At 36.4% G+C, this 20,786-nt stretch overlaps 2 protein-coding genes across 3 annotated transcripts in view; one reads left to right on the top strand and one right to left on the bottom strand.

The window, feature by feature from the left end:
• Positions 1-7,255, bottom strand: part of mus101 (mutagen-sensitive 101) — a 41,282-nt gene extending 34,027 nt beyond the window's left edge. For both annotated transcript variants that reach the window (XM_085951709.1, XM_085951710.1), the window contains exons 1-6: positions 6,943-7,255; positions 5,113-5,264; positions 3,958-4,090; positions 3,762-3,869; positions 2,039-2,298; positions 607-782 (exon numbers count right to left, since the gene is read on the bottom strand). In XM_085951709.1, the coding sequence (XP_085807835.1) occupies positions 607-782; positions 2,039-2,298; positions 3,762-3,869; positions 3,958-4,090; positions 5,113-5,264; positions 6,943-7,032 (919 nt within the window). In that variant the 5' untranslated portion in view covers positions 7,033-7,255. The remainder of the gene's footprint in view (positions 1-606; positions 783-2,038; positions 2,299-3,761; positions 3,870-3,957; positions 4,091-5,112; positions 5,265-6,942) is intronic.
• A 431-nt stretch (positions 7,256-7,686) lies between these two features.
• Positions 7,687-19,497, top strand: LOC147069046 (uncharacterized). The gene is made up of 5 exons (XM_085951708.1): positions 7,687-8,020; positions 8,111-8,240; positions 11,184-12,321; positions 13,689-14,391; positions 15,246-19,497. Exons 1-5 carry the CDS (start codon positions 7,895-7,897, stop codon positions 18,642-18,644), a joined length of 5,496 nt encoding a protein of 1,831 aa, XP_085807834.1. The 5' UTR covers positions 7,687-7,894; the 3' UTR covers positions 18,645-19,497.
• The last annotated feature ends 1,289 nt before the right edge of the window (positions 19,498-20,786 follow it).

The following is a 20,786-nucleotide window of genomic DNA, read 5'->3' as shown; positions in this document are numbered from 1 at the left end:
GTTAGTCCTCGATACTGTATCAAATTCTCTTGCGATTTCGTGAATTGAATAATATTCTTGAATACCTTGACACTATACGATTTTTTTTGATTACTTTATAAAAATTCTATTTCATAGAGAAATAATAATATGTTTATTTTTTTTTCTGTTACTACATAAGGATAGATTATATTATAAAATTTGATATATCAATTATAAATAAAAAAATGTTGTCACACTTGTTTTGTTGTTCAAACATAGTTTTATCCGTTCATTTCTAAATAAATATTGATACATTATTTTTTTCTTTTGTTTTATTGATGTAAACTATCAATATTATTACTTATTATTGCTTTATACACCATTGAGAACACACAAAAAAAGTTTCAAATTTTTAAAACATGTGTAGAATTAGTTATTTAAAAAAAACTAAATCGACGATTTGTTGTCAAAAAACGCTTGGGAGTTTTCGCATATGCTAGGCTAAATCAGCTGGGAGTAAAAGAGTTAATCAGTTTGTTTCGCTTTAATTTCATACATTTAGGATCCATCTCTATTGAAGGAAGTTTCCAGCATCTGTACTATGCGTTATGATTGGTAAGTGTCTGGGTATAAAGGAATTCTTACTCATGTCTGGAAGCCTGGTGCTGCTATTGGGGCTGGAAGTGGTCGTGGCGCAAACAATGTACCTGCTGCAATCGAGCGCGGCCCCTTTCTTCACGCTATCGTAAATCCAAGATGGCAGCAAGCAGAATTTATTGTACTCAATGCCAGCCAAGTACTTTTTACTTTGCGTGCCACTCCTATGTAAAAAAAAAATTGATGACTATCGATTTTATAACAGGTGAATCACCATTTCCACTGCAAGGAACTGCGGATTTCTGAACGGAACATAATTATGGGCTTCCACAGGGCGTGGAAGTTATGTTAAACAAAAAGCTTGGACTGTACCTCGAAGGAGCCATAAAAATTAATAGCTAATATATCGATGGGTGATTAATACAAGAACCTATCTACAAAAAAAGCGTTTTTTAGTTGAGTATGCAGAATTGTTCACTAGGTTCTATCTGTAACACAAAGATGTATCTCCGTATATACTATGAGTAAGGAAATAATCTAAAACGTATCTCATAATTTAATCGGAAAAAATTAACACAAAAACGTATCAGCTCATACATTTTTGTGTTTACGGATTTTTTTCCGACAGTTTGAAAACACAGAAACGTATCGCCTTGTTTTTCAACTGTCAAACTGTTTCTTTTTCATTTTGAAGTCATTTTACAAAGTTTTTTCTCAAGAAATACTACATAAAAATAAAAAGACAATATTTGGTAACTCAAAAACATACGATGATATCCTATTTTACCACGTTTTTATTAGCTCGTATTCTTGTTTGTCCAGTACAAATTTTTTCTTGTTTGTCCAAATCTTGCAATCAATTTTTAACTAACTTCCCGACTAGATAGACATTTGAAACTTTTAGAATATATCAGAACACGATGACAACGCATTCTTTTAATATTTCTAGCCATCTTTAAGCAGAAATGATTCATTTTCAGTTAATTCTGTTTGGTATGGAAAGTTATTTCGGAAAAAATGAGTTACTATGGAAATCAATATGAAATGTCAAAATGACATTTCAGTATTCTATATTTATTCAGTATTCAGTATCAAGCACAAAAAACAGTATTTATTAATACATAGAATTGTCAAGTTTATATGATTCAACAGAAAATTTAAAAATGTGGTATATAAAAAGTTCTTTTTATCTTGTGATTATTTTATAAATAATGACTATCAGGTATGATGAATCTCTAAAAGCTTTTCACTTTATTGAAAGGGAAAAAAATCATTCCAATGCATAAAAAAAACTTAATTATCCATACTAGTTTTGTTAAAAAGTCTAATCTTGAAAAAACCTATTTTTTCCACTCATTAAAAGTTGCCAATTATGAGAATATTATGGCAATAATTTAAAGCAATGATTCTTAAACTATTCCATGTACGACCCCTACAAAATTTACTATAAAAAAATAATAAAATACTTCATAATTCTCACTGGTTTGTGATGATAATGTCCGTAGTTTCGCTGATAAAGTTCCCCATATAGGTACCCCCATTGGAATTGACCGCCTTCACGATCTTGGCCTTTTCGCTTTTGGAAACGGTGGAGGCGGTGATGTTGAGTTCGAAGAATGGAGGCAGAATGTGGTTCCGGAATTGCGGGTCGGATCCCAGCACGTTCTCTTTGAGGGACGCTTCCCAGACCGCCTCTACCCAATCTTGATGCATCACAGTTATATCCGCCTTGACAGCGTTCTGGAAACGATTTGAAAAAAATCATACCTCAGCTCGAAATCAGTGTTTTCCAAACTGTGTTCTGTGCAATGTTAACAACCGAATATGGTAAATCACCAAACTTATACTTTTATACAGCTGCACGACGTACCGCTAGTACCTCACTTGTTATGTTACCACACCTCGCCACTCCCATTGCTGATCTCCACGTTTTACTGATAATTAAATAATTACCATTTTTTATTAAAATTATATAATATTGCCAACAATGAAGAATCTAACATTTTTAAATCTTGTTTATATTCTTCTTCGGCCATGTCCACCTTAACTGGAGGATATGGACACAACATGTTGCCTCCAAGAATCCCCGTCACTCGCCAGTCTTCTTGCCTTATTCAAGGTCATACCAGCATCCCGCCATCAGAGTATAAACTCTGCAGGTAGTATTTGGCGGCCTCCCAGGATGCCAAAATCCGGTTAACTTAAAGAACAGGCAAGCCAGGTTAAAGTTCTCTTCTGGCACCCGTAGCACGTTGCCGAGCCAGGTCCAACGTCGCCTCTTCACGACTTAAAATTGTAACAACTGGATTCGGGCCAGTGTGCTTTTCCAATTAAACTACAAGTATCCTACTTAATTACGATGATTTTAACTAGTAGTTCTTGAATGAAATGTTTATCAAATTGCGTTAAGGGGGAGAGGCATGCCAGCAGAGAACCTAGCGGAAAAATACGAAGCTTGCAATTTGAGATTTTTTTTTGATAATTTACAATTTCAACTGTATTCATTAATAAATATGTATGTAAAAAGAATTTTTTTTTTTAATTTAAAGAAAAATGTGAATTCGTTGCAGGGTCATATCTTATTATTACATTATATTATATTATGGTCATATTTATTATTAAAATTTAGTTTATTAAGTTTTCGATTTTTGGACCGTTTAGATTTTTGACTAATTCTAAATATAAATGTGTATAATTTGAAATCCTTTTTATTATACATACATTTTTATGATAAAAACGAGGCCGTGTTAACTACAGACTGATTCAAAAGTTAACTCGACATATCTATTCGACCTTCGTTGCACTAAGTCTATTACGGTTTAAGTGAATGTCGCGTCGATCAATCATCCATCCTGAACTTATCATCGTCATTCATCAACCTCATAACATATCATCCATCCAAAAATGTATCGTCCGTTTACCAGTACGTGAGTGCGTGAACATCGAACAGGCCCCAGCGCGCGCCAGCTCTCTCAACATACAGGTCAGTGTCTGGCATCCTGTGCAACCCCCCCACCCTTCAAAATTATACAGTCCACTGCTAAAAGCGCCACCAATATTCAATAGGTATCTCAAAAACGGTGAAAAGCAAGTTATATAGTTGTAATATTGAAGTGACGATATAGAATGTTATGTTCTCAAATCTTATGAATTATTCGTTGAATAAGTGAAGTAGTTTATTAAATACATAACAGTTTACTAACCGAATATTTCTCAGAGAGAACCGTGTTGGATATCAAATGAGTACATTTGTCTACCAGAGTGAGACAGTAAGTGCCGCCCATCCATTGAATTTTCGTCTTCAGCTTTTCCTAAAAAAACACGGAACATAGGCTTCAGATTGCAAGTTTATGGAAAATTGACTGAAGACAATAAATTTTAAATTTAGTTATTAATCACCTTGTCTAGTCTGCTTAAGCCACTAATGGCTATGACATGCTCTTTCATGGCGATTGTGAAGATGGGATGAGGCCCCGGCGGTATCTGGCTCCCCTCCATCAAACAGCATGACAGACATCTCGGCCCGAGAACTCTGAAAGCACAATACATTATAAAATGGGAGTTTAAAGCTGATCACGAATCGTAAAAATATCCATATGCCACAGATTCAAAAGCACGATATAAGAATTACAGGTGGCCCTCGACTTTCGCACGTAAAGTTGTGATTATATTGAGATGCATGTCGCGTACTGTCACAGTGACAAATTTAGTCTATGGTTTCGTCATTTTGCAGAATATTTTGAACGAATACGATTTCTGTATATTCAATAATGGAGTAACCTAGTAACGAGTCTGCAAATTAAATAATATTTTGAACGGAACCCAACCTGCAGACCATAGATAATAGACAATATTCTTATAGAAAATACATAGTGCCAACCGCTAAAAACAAAAAACATGCGATTTTGACATGAGTCGAAAATGTGTAAGCATGTAGAAAATGATAAAAAACGTTCATTGAGTCATGTGGGTGTCGATGCAGTACAGTACAACGTGAGTTGACCTCATTGTTGTTCTAGTGATTTCGGCAGATTTTGCTAATTGACAATGTTCGTTCAAATGTTCAAAATGTGTTACGGGATGGGAGCATCAGTCTGATAACATTTTAAACACCAAGAAAAACGACATTACACACTTTTTTCCCGTAGCGGCAACTTACTGTGACGTCACGTGATAGTACGCGACGTGCATCATAATATATTTAGCGCTTAATTGGTTCCTGAAAATGTGTTCGAATGTTCGAAAATAGAGGGATGTAAAAAAAAATATAAAAGTGTACTTTAAAATATTTATTTATCAATGGGTATAATAAAGTTAACGAGACGTATTAGCAATAAGGTGATTTCTTTATAAACTTGTCAAGAGATAGTTGAATACCACCCTTTAAGGTAACGGGGAGCAGAAGAGAGAGGAGCGACTGCATGGAAGCACACAGTTTTTGCATTAAAAAAAAAATTTTTAAGAAATGCAGGAAATAGCGAATTGTGCGAAAGTAGAACGTTCGAAAGTCGAGGGCCGCCTGTATAGATACTGTCAAATGTATAGATAACCTACGTTGCTTTTGACTTTTGCAATTTTACAAAGACGGGTCCTTTGAATTCGTGCACGACTATCACATCGGTCTTTATGAAGTCTGTTTTGCTGAGACACTCCTCCGACGTTAGTAATTCTGCGTCGAAAGCGCTTGATCTGTGCAACTCGCATTGCTGCAAAAACAGAAAAGAACAACATCTGTGAAGCATTCATATTGTTATACCAATTTTATTTAAAACACATTGTAACCAAAGTCTTGGATATATATTGACATCAGCCATTATTATGTGTTCCATGATACTGCCCTATGCACTCTTCAATGCGGGGGTCGATAAATTGCAGTGGGTCTTTCACACGAGCATGCTTTTCAGAAATATTGAACATAAAAATATAACTAACAAATTTTCAAAACATGAGAAAACAATGCCTCCATTACACGTTAAACAAAAACTAAACAAAGACACAATAGAGCTATGGAACATCAGATACACAACATCTTCCACAGGGTCAATAATGCAGAAATTTATTCCAAACATAAACTCTGCTATCACTCTTGCCAGGAACGTAAAAATATCACACGAACTAACTCAGATACTAACAGGCCACGGAGCAGTGTGAGCCTATCTAAAAATATTTAAATTGAGGGACGACGACTGTTGTCCATGTGACGGCTGCACATCTTAAACTGTGTGGCATGTCATCAATGACTGCCCTATACTAGAGAAGGAGCGATGGACTCTCAGGACTTTATGTAAAGATCTACCATCGTAAGTTGGCAGCCGGTCGAATTTGAAACTAAAATTGTCTATCGAGGATAAATTTGTTACAAATGCCATTTAATTTTACAAGATGTTTCTCGAATTATGGATTGCATAATATTTGTACAAAAATCTACTACCAATAAAAAATTATAAATTACCATTTTTTTGTTAGTTATGGTAAAATTCTCAATGTCATACTAGCGCCCTCGCTGAAATGCCAATTTATGATGGTAGATCTATAGACAGCATAACCATGAAATTGACCTCCAAAAACCTTACGGAATACTAAACAACGAAACAACACAAGAACACTAAACAAAATATTTAATTCTGGCCATAAAGTAAATTGAAGATATAAAGACAGTTTGATTTTCAAATCACACAATAAATTGTATCTATTGTTGTATAGGAAACAAGTTCATTATATTATACTTCTTCTATTGGCAGCACCAAAAACAAAATGGCAGCACAAGTTCTGGTTTGAAGTATAATATTGCTTTGTGTTTTACGTTGAATATTCATCAATGTACTCATAGTGGTCAATGTATTGCTATTGGATGCCTATGTAAAATTGACGAGGAAGTATCTTTCCACAGGTAATTTATAGATAAATTTATATATTCAAATACCTACTTTGATATGGCAATGTGTGTAATGTCAAATTGAAGTCAAATTTAATTATACACTATCCAACCCAATGAACTTAAGTATTGAAGGCTTATCTTGACAATATCTGCACATGTAATTAACTATGTCGTAGTAGAAGCCTAAAGTTCTTTCAAAATGAACTTGCAATACGAAGTAACCTGTAGCAAACTCAATCATAGCCCAGTGTTCCTTTTTGGTTTAATTTCGGTAAGAACGTCACGGTACTCCCCAGAAGGCGTAACGTTGCCAAAATACAATACGCGGGTCGCGGGACGTTATAATGAAGATCATTATATTATAATGATCATCATAAGCATCGCTAATAGCTAGATAAGACTGGTTGCAAATATTATTGTCCAACAACCAAATATTTAAATGAATGTTTTGTAGCTTCAGTTTAATTCTAATTCAATTTTAAAATATATATAATAATATACGTTACGTTGAATGCCTGCTGCATTTCACTGTCACATTCTTCAAGATTGTTGACATTTTCTGGTAGCACAAAGTAAACATGAATGATAGCAGTCATGTTGTTTGGTTAGAAATTCATTTATGGCTTCCTATTTGATTAGGTATTATAGTTATAGAGTTTGCACATTCTTTCTGTTTAATCACAGTAATGAAGTAGTAGTTCAGTATTATAAAGCTTTAAATAAAATAAAAACTAATATAAGAAAATCGAGATACAAATTGAAATCGAATCCTCAGCGGTTGAAAACAAGAGACATTTCGTTATTTCGTATATTATCTATGGAGTATGGACGTAGATTAGTCTATGGTATTGGTGTGGACATTTCACAGACAGTTTTCGTTTATGAAAAAATATTTTGTTTATTAAGTAATTATCTTTGTTATCCAATTGGGTAGGTACTAAGTACCATGAAACTATATTTAGCAACTACATAATATGGATAAGCTACTATATAGTACCTATATAATAATTACTGTATCGCAGTAAAATTACTGTTATCGTACCTAGTAGGTAGGTACCTATATAATTTTATTATATCATTTTTTTCAATTAGGTACTAAATATAAATTTAATATAAATTAATTTTAAAAAACTGTTTTATTGTGATGTAAATTTGATAACAAAACCTATTTGAAACACCGAAATATATTTTTTTTCTTATTATTTATATTTTAAATTGGCAACTTTAAAAAAAATATCAAGTGTTCGGCCATAGCGAAATAGCGTATGTGAAAATGGCGAGGCCGCTACTTCATTCAATTGCTAAATAAACTTTTCGATAATAGCCAATTATAACGTTGTAATTAATCGTATCGATAATTGTAAACAATGACTAAGTAAATCATTGAAAGTTTGCCGGCGACCGCAGGTGTAGAATGCACCCTTCTTTCACAAGTGACAGTTTTACCGAGCCGCAAACATGTCTCTTGTTCTCAAGCTTAGCAAATGTAGATTATGTCTCAAACTCGGAGATTTCTACTCGATATTCGCCGTCGATAACTCGACGCAGCTATCGAAAATGGCCATGGCTTGTTCCGAGATAAAGGTAACGTTTCTTTCACAACAGACCCGTGGGGAATGCGTTAAGTGCAATAGTATAATATACCGATGTGCTACATTATTATTGTCTTCTTAGATCCACGAAGGAGATGGACTGCCTGACAAGATATGCGGAGAATGCGTTGAAAAGTTGAGTGCAGCGTTTATTTTTAAACAACAATGCGAGAGATCGGACGCGGAACTTCGAAAATCGCATCCAATCGCAGGTACATTGTGGAACACGTCAAGTGCTACTTCTAGAAACGAATACACCGGCGATTTTGTTTACATGCTAAATTTGAAAATTCTAATTAACATCTATAGCATTTCAAATTACATATTTAATTTCAAACTTTTCATCGTAAATGAAATTATATTCCTCAAATCTATATTAACCTGCCTAAGTACTGAATTATTTTGAGTTTCCTCTTTTTTCACTAAATCCCTCTATTTCTGAACAATTGCATGGTCTAGAAACAATTCAAGATTTGGTAAATGTGCCGCAGATGCCGTCATGAGATTTTATAACTTTCTTTTTATACCAAACCTAACCTAACCTATCCCAGCGATTTCCAAACTGGTAGGCGCGGAGTGTTGCAAAGGGAGGCGCGAAAAGTGTAACACAATTAATGTAGCCACAGGTTTGCGGTTTGCAAATGCATAGTTTATAAAACGGCTGCTAGTTATAAACTACACAAAAACAGTCCTATAAAAGGTTGTTTGCAAACCTGTCTGAAAATATGTAGATTAATTTTATTATACCTCACTTCTATACCATTGTGAATCGCGCTGGATATCTCGTGAAAAAATGAAATAAAAGGATCAAATCACAATGTTAAATTTGAGGCAAATTTGCTTAGGAACGATAATGTTGTTTAACTTGTCTATTTGGTTGAAATTAAAAAAAAAAAAATGATTGAATAAATCAATGCAAGGACCACTAATGCATTCACTGATTTAAAAAGATAAAGTGAAGGCATTCATAAAAAATTAGAGCTTTGCAAATCAAAATTTCAAAAAAAATAAGTTCGCCATGTCTCCACTACTTTTAAATGATTTCTACGCCAGATATATTGAAGCAAACAAAAATCTATTTTCTGAGTTCTAGGTTAGTTTGATAATGCACTTTTCACATTATTTTATTAATAGGAAAAAAAGTTGCTGGCTGAAAAAGATGTGGTTGAAAAATCCTGGCCTGGGGGGCCGCTTCAGGATGTGGGGCACATGATAGAATGTCAATGAACGATGATGAATTTGGATTGACTACTATTGAAATTGATTGTGCTAATAAACAAGCACATTCATCGCATGAAAAACAAATTAATATAATAATAATTATAAGTAGTAAAACCTTGTTTATGTTTATGTTTTTTTTTTTCATTTTTGCATTAGTAGGTACATTGTTTACTATTTAAAAAGGTGTCATAAAGTTTGGAAACCACTGACCTAACCTAACCTAATCTTAGTTTGTGATAATGATGCATCAAAATGTATGAAAATTTCAAATTTTAAATTAACAATTATTGGATGGAAAAGCCTATGCACCGACAGAAAAAGGCATTTATTATAATTGTCTACATGGAATAAACTGTTTTCGTGAAAAAAATAATATAAAAGCTCATGACGGCATCTGCGGCACAATTACCCAAAATAAAGTTATAGAATTATTTTTATACATGAGTAAATTTATTCTCGACACAAAAGATTCGTGTCGTATAGTGTACATAATATTAGGTAAACACTTCCTGTTGTGACAATTTTAAGATGCATGGATAAAATGAACGTTATGCAGAATGTAGGCAGTCCACAATAATGTCGAGCTGAGATAATGGCACTTTAGTAACAACATGATTATTAAAAATGTATGTAAAATGTCAAATTGTAAATAGTATTTTATTTCAAGAATATTTTTTTGCGGCTTGGCTATTTTCAGCAGAATGTAGAGAAAATTTTCTCACATCTGATCTATATCAAATCTCTTTATTTTTATTTTTTGGGGACTGGCTACTATCTGCATAACTATATCCAAATTAGGATCCTTCTAATAGCGCCTGTACATGTGCATGGATTTACTTGCACCAATAGTGTGTATTTTAAACTATCGCGATAATTACTGTGTACACGTTAAAGTGCTGACTGTCTCGCCAATTTCATTCTTTAAGCGTAAGCAAGACGCAATGTCGTCATTGTATGGTGCTATTTGACAGGTCGTGAAAATACGTAAACGTCAAAATGAGTGCGCGGTGTAGTTTGTTTTTTTTCCGGCAGGTTCGCCACTTTCGGTCTACTGCGCAGTTGCAGATATCACACAGTCGAACTGTCATGTGAAAATTCAGAAGCTTCTGAATTTTTTTGATCTATGCATGCAATCTTGCAACTTGCACGATAATACATGTATACAAATGCATTTTCTTGTTATGGCTGTGATAATACATACTGTTGACAACACATATTATCGCGGCTGTAACAAGAAAATGTACATGTAAACATGTATTATCCTGCAGTTGCAAGATTGCGTGCATGAATCAAAAAAGTTTAGAAGCTTCTGAATTTTCACATTACAGTTGGGATTTTTTCAATCTGCGACTATGCAGTTGTTAGTTGTCGACTCACTCATAAGCCTCAGATAAGAGTGTAAAACCAAATTGATCGTCTGCGATTGGGATGATGTCTATTAGCATTTTTTGGACTGTCACAAAATGGCGTGACTTTTAAATATTAAATATCAAGCGCACTGTCTTGGTTAAATCCTCCAAACACCATTTCACACTCTCGGACAATGCATTGGTAACAATACCTACCTATCAGAAAGTATTCCTAAATTTTTTTGTACCAAATGGTAGTTAACTTGTGACATGAACATGCTTCGCATTCTGAATGTTTTACTGATTATCCTACTGGTACACTTGCTAGCCATGCAGAAAAAGCCTAACAACTATCCATTTGAGGTGTTATTTCGATGTCATAGATATGAGTTTTAGCCCCATTCTGTAATTTTTTTTAATTGGTACGTTACAAGGTTTCGAAATATGTATGTTCAAAAAAATGTTGCTTTCTTAATTTGTGTCTATAAATTGAATAAAAATATTTTTTTTCCAACCGTGTTCAATTCTAATAAGATCATATGGGCCTCCACTGAGTGAATAATTAAATTACCTAATTAATTTCAGACATATCTTCGTATGGCAGAAGAAATTCAGACTCTGGCTTCTCGAATCGCACCGATGTCTCCACGACAAAAAAAGACTCCTCACAACCCGTCATCAGATCTAAAAGAAAACGGCCCAACGAAGTGGAGGAAGGCTCGTCTAAGGTCTATTCTACTGAAGATGGCCTCCTGCAAGAAAGTTACAGCATCGATATCACGGATCCATTATCTTTCGAAGGCACCAGCGGAGAAAACTCATCAAAGAAACGACGGCGAAGTGTATCATCCGATTCGGAGAGCAACAGTGTCGATGAAGATGATGAAGATAATCTGTTTAAATGTCATGAACAAGGCTGCAATGAAATGTTTACCAGCGCAAAATCTCTTGATGCTCACGCTGATGTTCATAAAAGTACTACGGTACCGAGCAATCTTGAAAACGCAGGTGGTTTCCCATGCCTGACATGCGGTAAACGTTTCAAATTGAACGTTATGCTAAACAAACACATGAAAGATTGTAAGATTCAATTTAAACCAATCACCACGAAGTTTAATTGGTCATTGATTATAAATCGCACGTTAAAATGCCCGGTCTGTTTGAAGGTGTACAAGAAACGTATTTATTTGCGTAAGCACTTAAAGAGAAACGCATGCGGCGATGTTATACGGGAGAATCCTGACGATTTTATTCCGAAGTCAATGCAAAAACCTATTACTAAAAATTTGGCCGTCGAATGCTCGAATTGCGACGCGGAGTTCCCGACATACGGCGAAATGTACAGGCATATAACGCTGTGCCTAAGGCAGAGGGGCACCGGATTGATTAAGTGCAACACATGCGATATCACTTACATGAAGAGGGAGAGCCTCAATCGGCATATTAAAAAGACGCACTCCGAAGATGATACCGAGCATAAGGAAGCTCAGATGTCGTCGCGGAATAGTAGTCTTCTGAACGAATCCAAGACCAATGCGAATTCTGCAGGCGACGGTCTGCTCAAATGCAGGGAGTGCCATCAGACCTTCAATGATCAGATGCAGCTGGTGATGCATTTGGCCGCGCATATGGCTAACAAGAAAGACCAGATGAGCAGGGACGCCTTGGTGGAGGTCCCATTCATGAAGGACTATGTCTGTACGGTGTGCAACAAACAGTTTAAGTATGTTATTTCCGAAATATTATTCACCACAAATGACTTTGCGTCATATCATATATTTCATCCACATAGTATTTTTGTTTTATTTGTAACACATTGATGTCCTCAGCCAAATATAATACAGTCAAATCTCATTAATAAGAACACGGACAATTCGAAATTCGCCGTAAATCAGAATTTTTGCGAAAAAAAGTTCTTTGAAAATTATTTTCATATAAAATCATACCTTTAATTCGAATTTCGTAATACAAAATGATTTCAGAGTCCTGGCATGTAAAAATATTCAATAAATAGTAATAAATATTTCATGAACCAGTCATTGAAATTGTGCAAAAAATAATACAAGATGTCAAAAATAATCCAGTAGAGTTGCAGTTCAGTTCTCTCGGTAATCCGCCACCCCAAAAACCAGACATGTGTCCAATTAGTGAAAGCGGCGGATTATAGTATATACATACAAAATATGGCAAAGATTAAAAAAAACACGTAAAAATAGTTTTTTTGAGAAATTTGTACTAGCAAATTACGGTTTTATTTATAATCAAAATCAAGTATTTACTAAATTATACATATTTATAAATAAGTTTATTAACTAAATATTAAACACTAAATCACTTGATACAACCAATTGTTCAGTGAGGCAGATATTCTTGAATGGCTTAGGATTCCTGGCTTTCCCTATGACCAAAATCTTCATTTTGCATGTCCCGGTTGCATTGGAGAATGGAATAATTGTGATGCGGTCCTTGGGCACTTTCCTCCCTGCTACATTACTGTATTCGCGATGAACGTACGTTTTACGAAGGAGGAGTTTCCAAAATAAACCCGTCTCATGTGCATTGTATACTTGTACGCGGTGGACTTGGATTTGACAATTGAATACCGGCAAATTATAAAGCTTGACTTTGCTTTCAACTAGTAAATATAACAGTGGATTATAGTAGTTGTCGGGTAATCAAGCGGCGGATTACTGAGAGTGTACTGTATCTAAATTTGAGGATGAATTTACTTTTCTGGAGTGGGGCTAAATTGTATGCCTGGCAATGAAGTCTGTACTAAGTCTGTGTAAATATTTAATTAGTAGTCAGATTTAATGATTATGTATGTAAATATTCGTAATTATTTTTAATGTGGCAACATTGCTGCATAATCGGGCGGCGAATTACTGAGAGTGTACTGAATCACGCATTTATCATTTTTTTTAGACTCCCTTGAAAACCTTAGAATCAGGGTTTTACTGTACTGCTAAAGTGTTAATACGTAGTATATATAGTATATAATAAGTAACCACGCTAATTAATCGTTCGTGCAATTTGGCACTTATGTATTCATGCTCCGTTTATAACTGTTTTTCATTCATTCCTTTGCAGATACCGGCTGAGTATGCTGAAGCACATGAAAGTGGAACACGGTCAAGAGACAAGCGAGGTGAGGGCCAACCACACCTTCAACTGCGAACTGTGCGACAAGACGTTCATGTTCAGGAAGTCTCTTATCTACCACAAGAACGCAAAGCACAACAGCGAGAATGCCTCGTCTACCCCCTTTTACCACGAACTGATCGAGTTCTCAAAGTGCAAAGCCAAGTGTCTGCACTGCAACAAGACGCTGGAGAATTTCTCCGCGACGAAAGCGCACAATCGGATTCACATCGAGGGTAACGAGAAGGTTAAGAATGAATACACGTGCCCCGCGTGCAACCTGCAGTTCACCAACACGAAATTCTTCCGCGCGCATCTCTCCCATCACAACTCGAACCTGAAACAACGCACCGCCGAATCCGCCGATAATATAGACTACGTTGAAAACCGTCCCGGCGACTTCGGCGACGATGTGCTGGTGAAGATCAAAGTGGAGCCGTCTGATTTGGGGGATTTTCGTAGCGCCCTGTCGGATCAAGGGAACAGTTCGACAGGGCAGCGATTGGTTGTTAACATGAGAGGGTTTACCTGTCCCGTTTGCGGTAAAACCCTAGAGACCCTGGAGAATTATCAGCAGCACGTCAACGAGCACTCTACTATGGTGCATGGCGGCGGGTCTGATTCTAATATCGCCTGTTTGGTTTGTACTGAGGTGAGTTTTCATTTGTATTATTAGAGCGGGACACATGAGCCGCAAGATGACATCAATACCAACCAGAAAAACACAACTGTGTGTTTGTAAAAAGAAAATTATATTAAGACAGCAGTCTGTTAATGTTAGTCTGGTTTTTCTGGTTGGTTTTTGACATGTTTCTTGGGAGATTGGATTGTGTATGTAAAAATATAATAAAATGAAATTTTGAATGAAATGTCCCTTGTTGGTGTCACCGGGCTCGTAAACGTTCCGGTGTAGTTTGAATCTGACTAAACGTCCATATACTCACCACTACACCAGGCTATTTCCATGAGCACTGAGCTCGGTTAATGCAAAATGTTTATGAAAATCTTTGATTGGGCTTAGCACCCGGCTCATAAACGGCCTGTCATAGCATGAATCATCCGTATCTCTACCAGGATATTAAATATATATTATATGATGAAAATAAAGGATAACTTAATAATACAAATATCTACTGTCCGACAAGAAGAAATCGGCTATAACAAAGTTGCTGAAATCGTATATAAGACTTCTCAGTGACATACCTGTCATGGCGGCAATGTATGCTAGAGGCGTGTATAAATAATGTACCGGTTCTTCTTTTAGATGTGACTCTCTTTTTCTTCTTCGCAATAAACCAAAAGTTTACTAATAATAATTCTAACATCACTCCCGATTGTTTTAGACATTTTTATTATAAAAAACTTCAAATTATGTAAATTGATAGATCCGTACACCACGGGAGCGTAAAAAAATTGAAAACGGAAGTGCGAGTTCTTATTCGACAATATCCCATAAAGTTTATGAATTGTTCAGCATATTGTTAATGAGTTTGATTTCTCTTTCAGAGCTTCGAGACCGATGAGCAGCTCAACGAGCACCTGCAGGCGCACATGCAAGAGTCTCTCTCCAACCCAGCATCTCTCATCTGCATCATCTGCAAGCTCAAGGCCAAGAATTTCCGAGGACTGTACGCGCACATGAAGTGGCACAAGCAGACCACCGATTTCTCATGCCGCATCTGCAAGATGAACTTTGCCACCAAGACGGCGTACCTGTCGCATCAGAAAACGCATATCGTGTACGACAGCATTGACTCCATTTCCACTGAGTTCACGTCTGAGGCCACGCCTTCCGGACACCAGTGTAAAATATGTCAGAAGTACATGTTGAATACTACCTCATTGAAAAAACATCTCGGATGGCACGCTCAGAAGAATTCAAATCAAAAAGCGAACTACTTCTGCAGTGCATGTCACAAGGCGTTCACTAATAAAAATACCCATAAGTTACACATGCGTGTACATTTGCAAAACAGTTCCGGTCGGCATATATGTCCCATTTGTATGAAGTATATGAAGTCAGCTGTACATCTCAGCGTCCATATAAAGACGCATTCAGATATGCCGGACGTTCCCCTTAAACCTAAATACAAGAAAATGAAACTCGCCGTGCCATGTCCGGTGTGCGAGAGAGAGTTCTCTCATCAAGTGATGCTGAATAAGCATCTTCAGAATGCTCATCCCGGCAGTAAAATGGTGAAGAAGAACGACCCTGATGCAGAAGTCGATGATAAAAAACACATATGTACGATTTGCGCTAAGGAATTTCCGAGTGAACACCGTCTCACCAGGCATCTCGCCATGCACAACATGAAAGTATCTTTCTTCAAATGTAAAATCTGCGATAAGAAATTGAAGTCGATAAAGGCGCACAGGACTCACATCAAAGGTCACATGTTCCAGAAATATACTATCCCCGTTAAGTGCGATCACTGTGACGAGTGCTTCAGCCGACGGCTCGACATGCACCGTCATTTGATCGCGGTCCACAACATCACCGAGAGCTATACTGCAGTTATGGGGCCGGAGTTTTACACTAACACTCTTGAGAAATCGAAGAAATTCAGCTTGCAGGATTTAGGCGGCTTCCAGTGTTCTCTTTGTAATAAATTCTTGTCCGGGGAAAATCAGTTTCAGCGGCATATGGAGTTCCACAACACGATGCGATGCAATTACTGTTTTGAGTATTTTAATAATAAGATGTTCCTGGACGCTCACACTAAGTATAGCTGTGACCGTAAGAAGGTGTTGGGAGACCGCGATTCATTTGATAAGAGACTCAAGTGCCATTTGTGTTACAAGCCGTTTTCGATTGCGATTAAGTTGCGGTGCCATCTGCGGGTGGCGCACGATATTGAATTATCGGAGACCGATAACACCGGAACGACTACGTCTCTTTGTGACTTTTGCTTCAACGAATTCCCCAACGAAGCTAACATGCTGAAACACAAACGGTGCCACACGAGAAACGGATTCTTCGGCTGTAAACTGTGCCCTAAAAAATTCTCGACTTTGACGTTGTTCCAGCGGCACCGAAAACGACATCTGTATGTCGTCAATGTTGACAATCCGACAAAGTGTGAACATTGCGATGAATCGTTCCCCGCCTACAACAAATATGTCATACATCTGAAAGAAATCCACAATGAAGACACCGATTGGCTTATCCCACCTAAACCATCTCCAATACAAAACTGCAATATCTGCAATAAAGATTTCAGTAATTTACACAATCATATGATGTATCACGAGAAATATAAATGTCCGAAGTGTTGTGAGTATTTCTTGTCAGCGTCCAAGTTCCAAGATCACTCGTGTTCTTTTGACAGCGAGGGAGACGATGCGGCAGATGTCCCGGGCGGACCGGATCGGGATTCACCAGACTATAAGGAGTGCGATTTTTGTTTCAAGCCGATTAACAAAGTTTCCACGGCCACGAGGCATTATACGAATCATACTAAGATCGTTCATTTCGGTTGTAGGTTCTGCGATAAAAAGTTCACGATTATGTCATCGTTTAATATCCACGGATACTCTCACAGGCACCGAACGTATAAGAAGAATCCACTACGCTGTAGGCACTGCGGGGATTCTTTCTATCGGTACGCTGCGTATGTGGCTCATCTTCGGTCCACTCATAATGATCATGAGACTCTGTTATTCAAGCCTAAACTGCAAGAGGAAGACTGCATTCTGTGTAATAAAAGATTCCCTAATATTAGCCTGCATTACAAGCATCATCTCAATTTTAAATGCAACGTTTGTCAGAAGTATATATTGTCAGAGAAATTATTTTACGATCACGTTTGCAACGATCCGAGTGCAGACCCTAGTTTATTTGTTGAGTATAATGAAGATTTACTTCCATTAACGGTACAAAGATACAATGACGAGAGTGAAATGAGGCATAGGCAAGATTCTGTCGTCTTTTCGGATGACTATTTCAAAGAGAAACTCGGGGAAAATTACAGTTTCGGTAATAATTCAATAGATATTGACGAAACGACTTTGAATGAATCCATTTTGGCGAATGCGTTGGGTTTAAATAACGACACGGTTGTCTCAATACCGGACAATTTCTTCGATGCTGACGGCTCGAATCAGAGTTCATCCTTCGACAACTGTACCCCAATCATTTCCTCGACCGTCTCGTTGAGTTTGGGCGCAGCTAAGTCTTTACAGATAAGTAACCCGTGTACAGTGGAAGAAATTGCAGACGTATCTAAAGTGGATGACAATGATGAATCTATGGAAAATCCTGAAGTATCTCAAGACGGAGATTCTACAAATGATTCATCTATCATAGAATTCACAAATGTACCCAAAGATGATGATTCATTCGCCCTCAAAAATACTGACGTATCCAGAGTAGGGGATAATAGTGAATCTATAATGGAAAATCCTGATGCATCTCAAGAAGGGGATTCTACGTGTGATTCATCCATTTTGGAACATACCAATGTAACAAAGTCAGGGGAAAATGATATATCTATTGTAGAAAATACAGATGTATCCAAAAGAGTGGATGATGATTCATCTGTTGAGGTGGGCGCCGATGTATCTAAATTAAGCGATTCCGTATGTGATGTGTCCAATACAAAGTCTAATATTATTGATGTAGAAGATGAAGATTTGTGTATTTTAGAAAATGCTGTTGAGACGTGTGATTTAACGAAAGAATCTGGATGTACTAAATTATCCGAATTAAAAAATGCGGATGTGTTTGAACAGGGTATCGTTGGGGCTCAGGGTCCCGATAAAATTTTGGAAGCTTATAATTTAAACCCGCTGGCCGAAATGGAGATGAAGGGTATAGTCGAAGGAAACTTTGACCAGTCGTCTCAAGAAATGACAACTTCATCGATTTCCGAGAACGTCGGAATAGAAATAGACGGAACCACATAGCATAAGCTTTATAAAATTTTAAGTTTTCAAGATCTCTAGGGTTTGTGATGTGAACTAATGCAACAAAATGAATCAACCGACGTGTTGAATGAAATGTTAAATGAATGAATAATAATTATGTCTCCGTATCAATAGAATTCATATTGTCATTGTATATTATATCGATTTAAGGTAGATGGAAGAGGTTGAAAGGTATATTATTGTCCGTTTAATAATGATGATAGAGGCGATGTCGATACGTGTTATATTTATGGACATATGTATGAAGAATAGGGATAGGGATATTGTATCGTTGCTCTACTGAAATGTTTAAATGAACATGTATTTAGATTGTTTAGATGTTTTAATATAGTTTTACATTCGGTTTAACATTGATTCTCTTTTACATTGAGCGATGATGGATTGGATTGGAGGATTAATGACTCGTGTGACATATCCAGAAGAAATAAATTATGAATACTCTCTTTTGGTAGAGCCTTGAACATACGTAAGAATTATTCAAGGAGTCATTAATATTGATCTATAATGCTTAGCGCTTATTGAAATGTTAATTGCTTCGCGAGTGTAAGTGCCCGGAGTCAATCTAAAATTATTTGATTAAAAAAAGGTTTGTGTAATAAGCGATTGAATTATTTGATTGGCCGACGCTCTGTCATGCAGAGTGGAGGTTGGTAGGGAATGGGACAACTAGGCGCCAGGACAGTTGGGTGCCGCACTGTCGAATGAAATAATAATAGACTTTGTTACGATTTTAATCAGTTTCTATCTACTACTTAGTAGTTTTAATTCATTTTGGTGTTGACATAATGTTTTTTATCGCAGACGGAGAATTATCATGCCTAAGGCTTTATATAAAAATAAAATATCTCTTTAAACTTATGCACAATTAAATCATTATTTACGTGTGCATATTTAAATAATAATATAATACTTAATTTTAATATAAATAATAATATTAATTATACTTTCTAAAACTACCTATAATTCACGATCGTCTATGTATTTTCGAACTCCATTCGATTGCGTGGTGCCCAGTTGTCCCTGCGCCGAATCGTTCTAGACCCGGTTGGTAACTATTGTATTATTGCATGTGTACGCTGGCAACTTTCGATTTTACTAATTGTATACGTGTTTATTTGGATGATTTTAAGTGTTAGGGTAAAAATTAATATTAATCCAATGTATGTAACTTATGTTTATCCAACATTCCACAAGCGTGTCGGAAAAAAGATCACAATCAAATCGAATTGATTTACCCTTTTTATAATTATGTCTCTTATTACTTAGTTTTTTTTATTTTTTATTTGTTTATTATTTATATTATGCCAGAAATAAATTATAAAAATGTACCTTAATGTGTAAATATTCATTTTCAATCCGTCAAAGGATTCTTCGTCTAATCTCCATTTATACCAGTGATGAATTTAGGCTTTGCGCTCATTATGACGGCTAGACGTAACCGCAAGTTGGGTGAAGTCAAGCTTTAATATTCATGGGGTAATCAGGCGCGGTAATGCACACTGTCAGTCGGGCAACAGTGGGGTGCTCCTGTTATGCGGGGGGTATAATCCAGTTTAGAAAGAAGGATGGTGGAGATCTGATATAAATAGTACACACTAATCTTTGTCAGATATACTTATTTGTTTTTATAGAATATCCATGCAACCATTGGCGAAGGGTGGAGGTAGGCAATTAAGATCCGATATAAATAGTGCACAATAAGCTTCGTCAGTCGAATAGTATTTGTTTTGGTTAGTTTTTAAAAGCCAACTAAACCCTGCGTAACCAAGCAATAATACGTAGATAGTAGTCAAAAAATATTTGTCTATCTATAAAATATCTAAAATTATGCCATTAACCCTTTTACTCCCACGGGGCCGATATTTCGGCCCACCATACCTATGCGAAAACTCCATCTGGGCCGATCCATCGGCCGAAAGTTTGGAACCAAATTTACGATTTATTCCAAATTTTTTCCCGTCATATTTCGTCTCGTGTAGACGAATCATTATATTCACTGTGTGTTGAGTGTGAGTAACATTTATTTTAGTGTCGGCTTTATTTATGATTATGTCACACCCTATTAACTCACAAGTCATAATTGCTCTGCTGTCGAACTTGAGACCAAAGAGGGTCATAAAA

Source organism: Rhyacophila brunnea, unplaced genomic scaffold (genome assembly GCF_057557595.1).
Source record: "Rhyacophila brunnea isolate RB1 unplaced genomic scaffold, BYU_Rbru_1.0 scaffold_24, whole genome shotgun sequence".
Lineage (NCBI taxonomy): Eukaryota > Metazoa > Arthropoda > Insecta > Trichoptera > Rhyacophilidae > Rhyacophila > Rhyacophila brunnea.
Note: the sequence above shows the minus strand (reverse complement) of the source record. Positions and strands in the feature narration are given on the sequence as shown.

Coding starts and splice junctions, on each gene's coding strand:
- LOC147069046 (XM_085951708.1), top strand. CDS start 7,895: ATGTCTCTTGTTCTCAAGCTTAGCAAATGTAGATTATGTCTCAAACTC. Junction 8,241..11,183: donor AAAATCGCATCCAATCGCAG/GTACATTGTGGA, acceptor AATTAATTTCAG/ACATATCTTCGTATGGCAGA. Junction 12,322..13,688: donor GTGTGCAACAAACAGTTTAA/GTATGTTATTTC, acceptor ATTCCTTTGCAG/ATACCGGCTGAGTATGCTGA.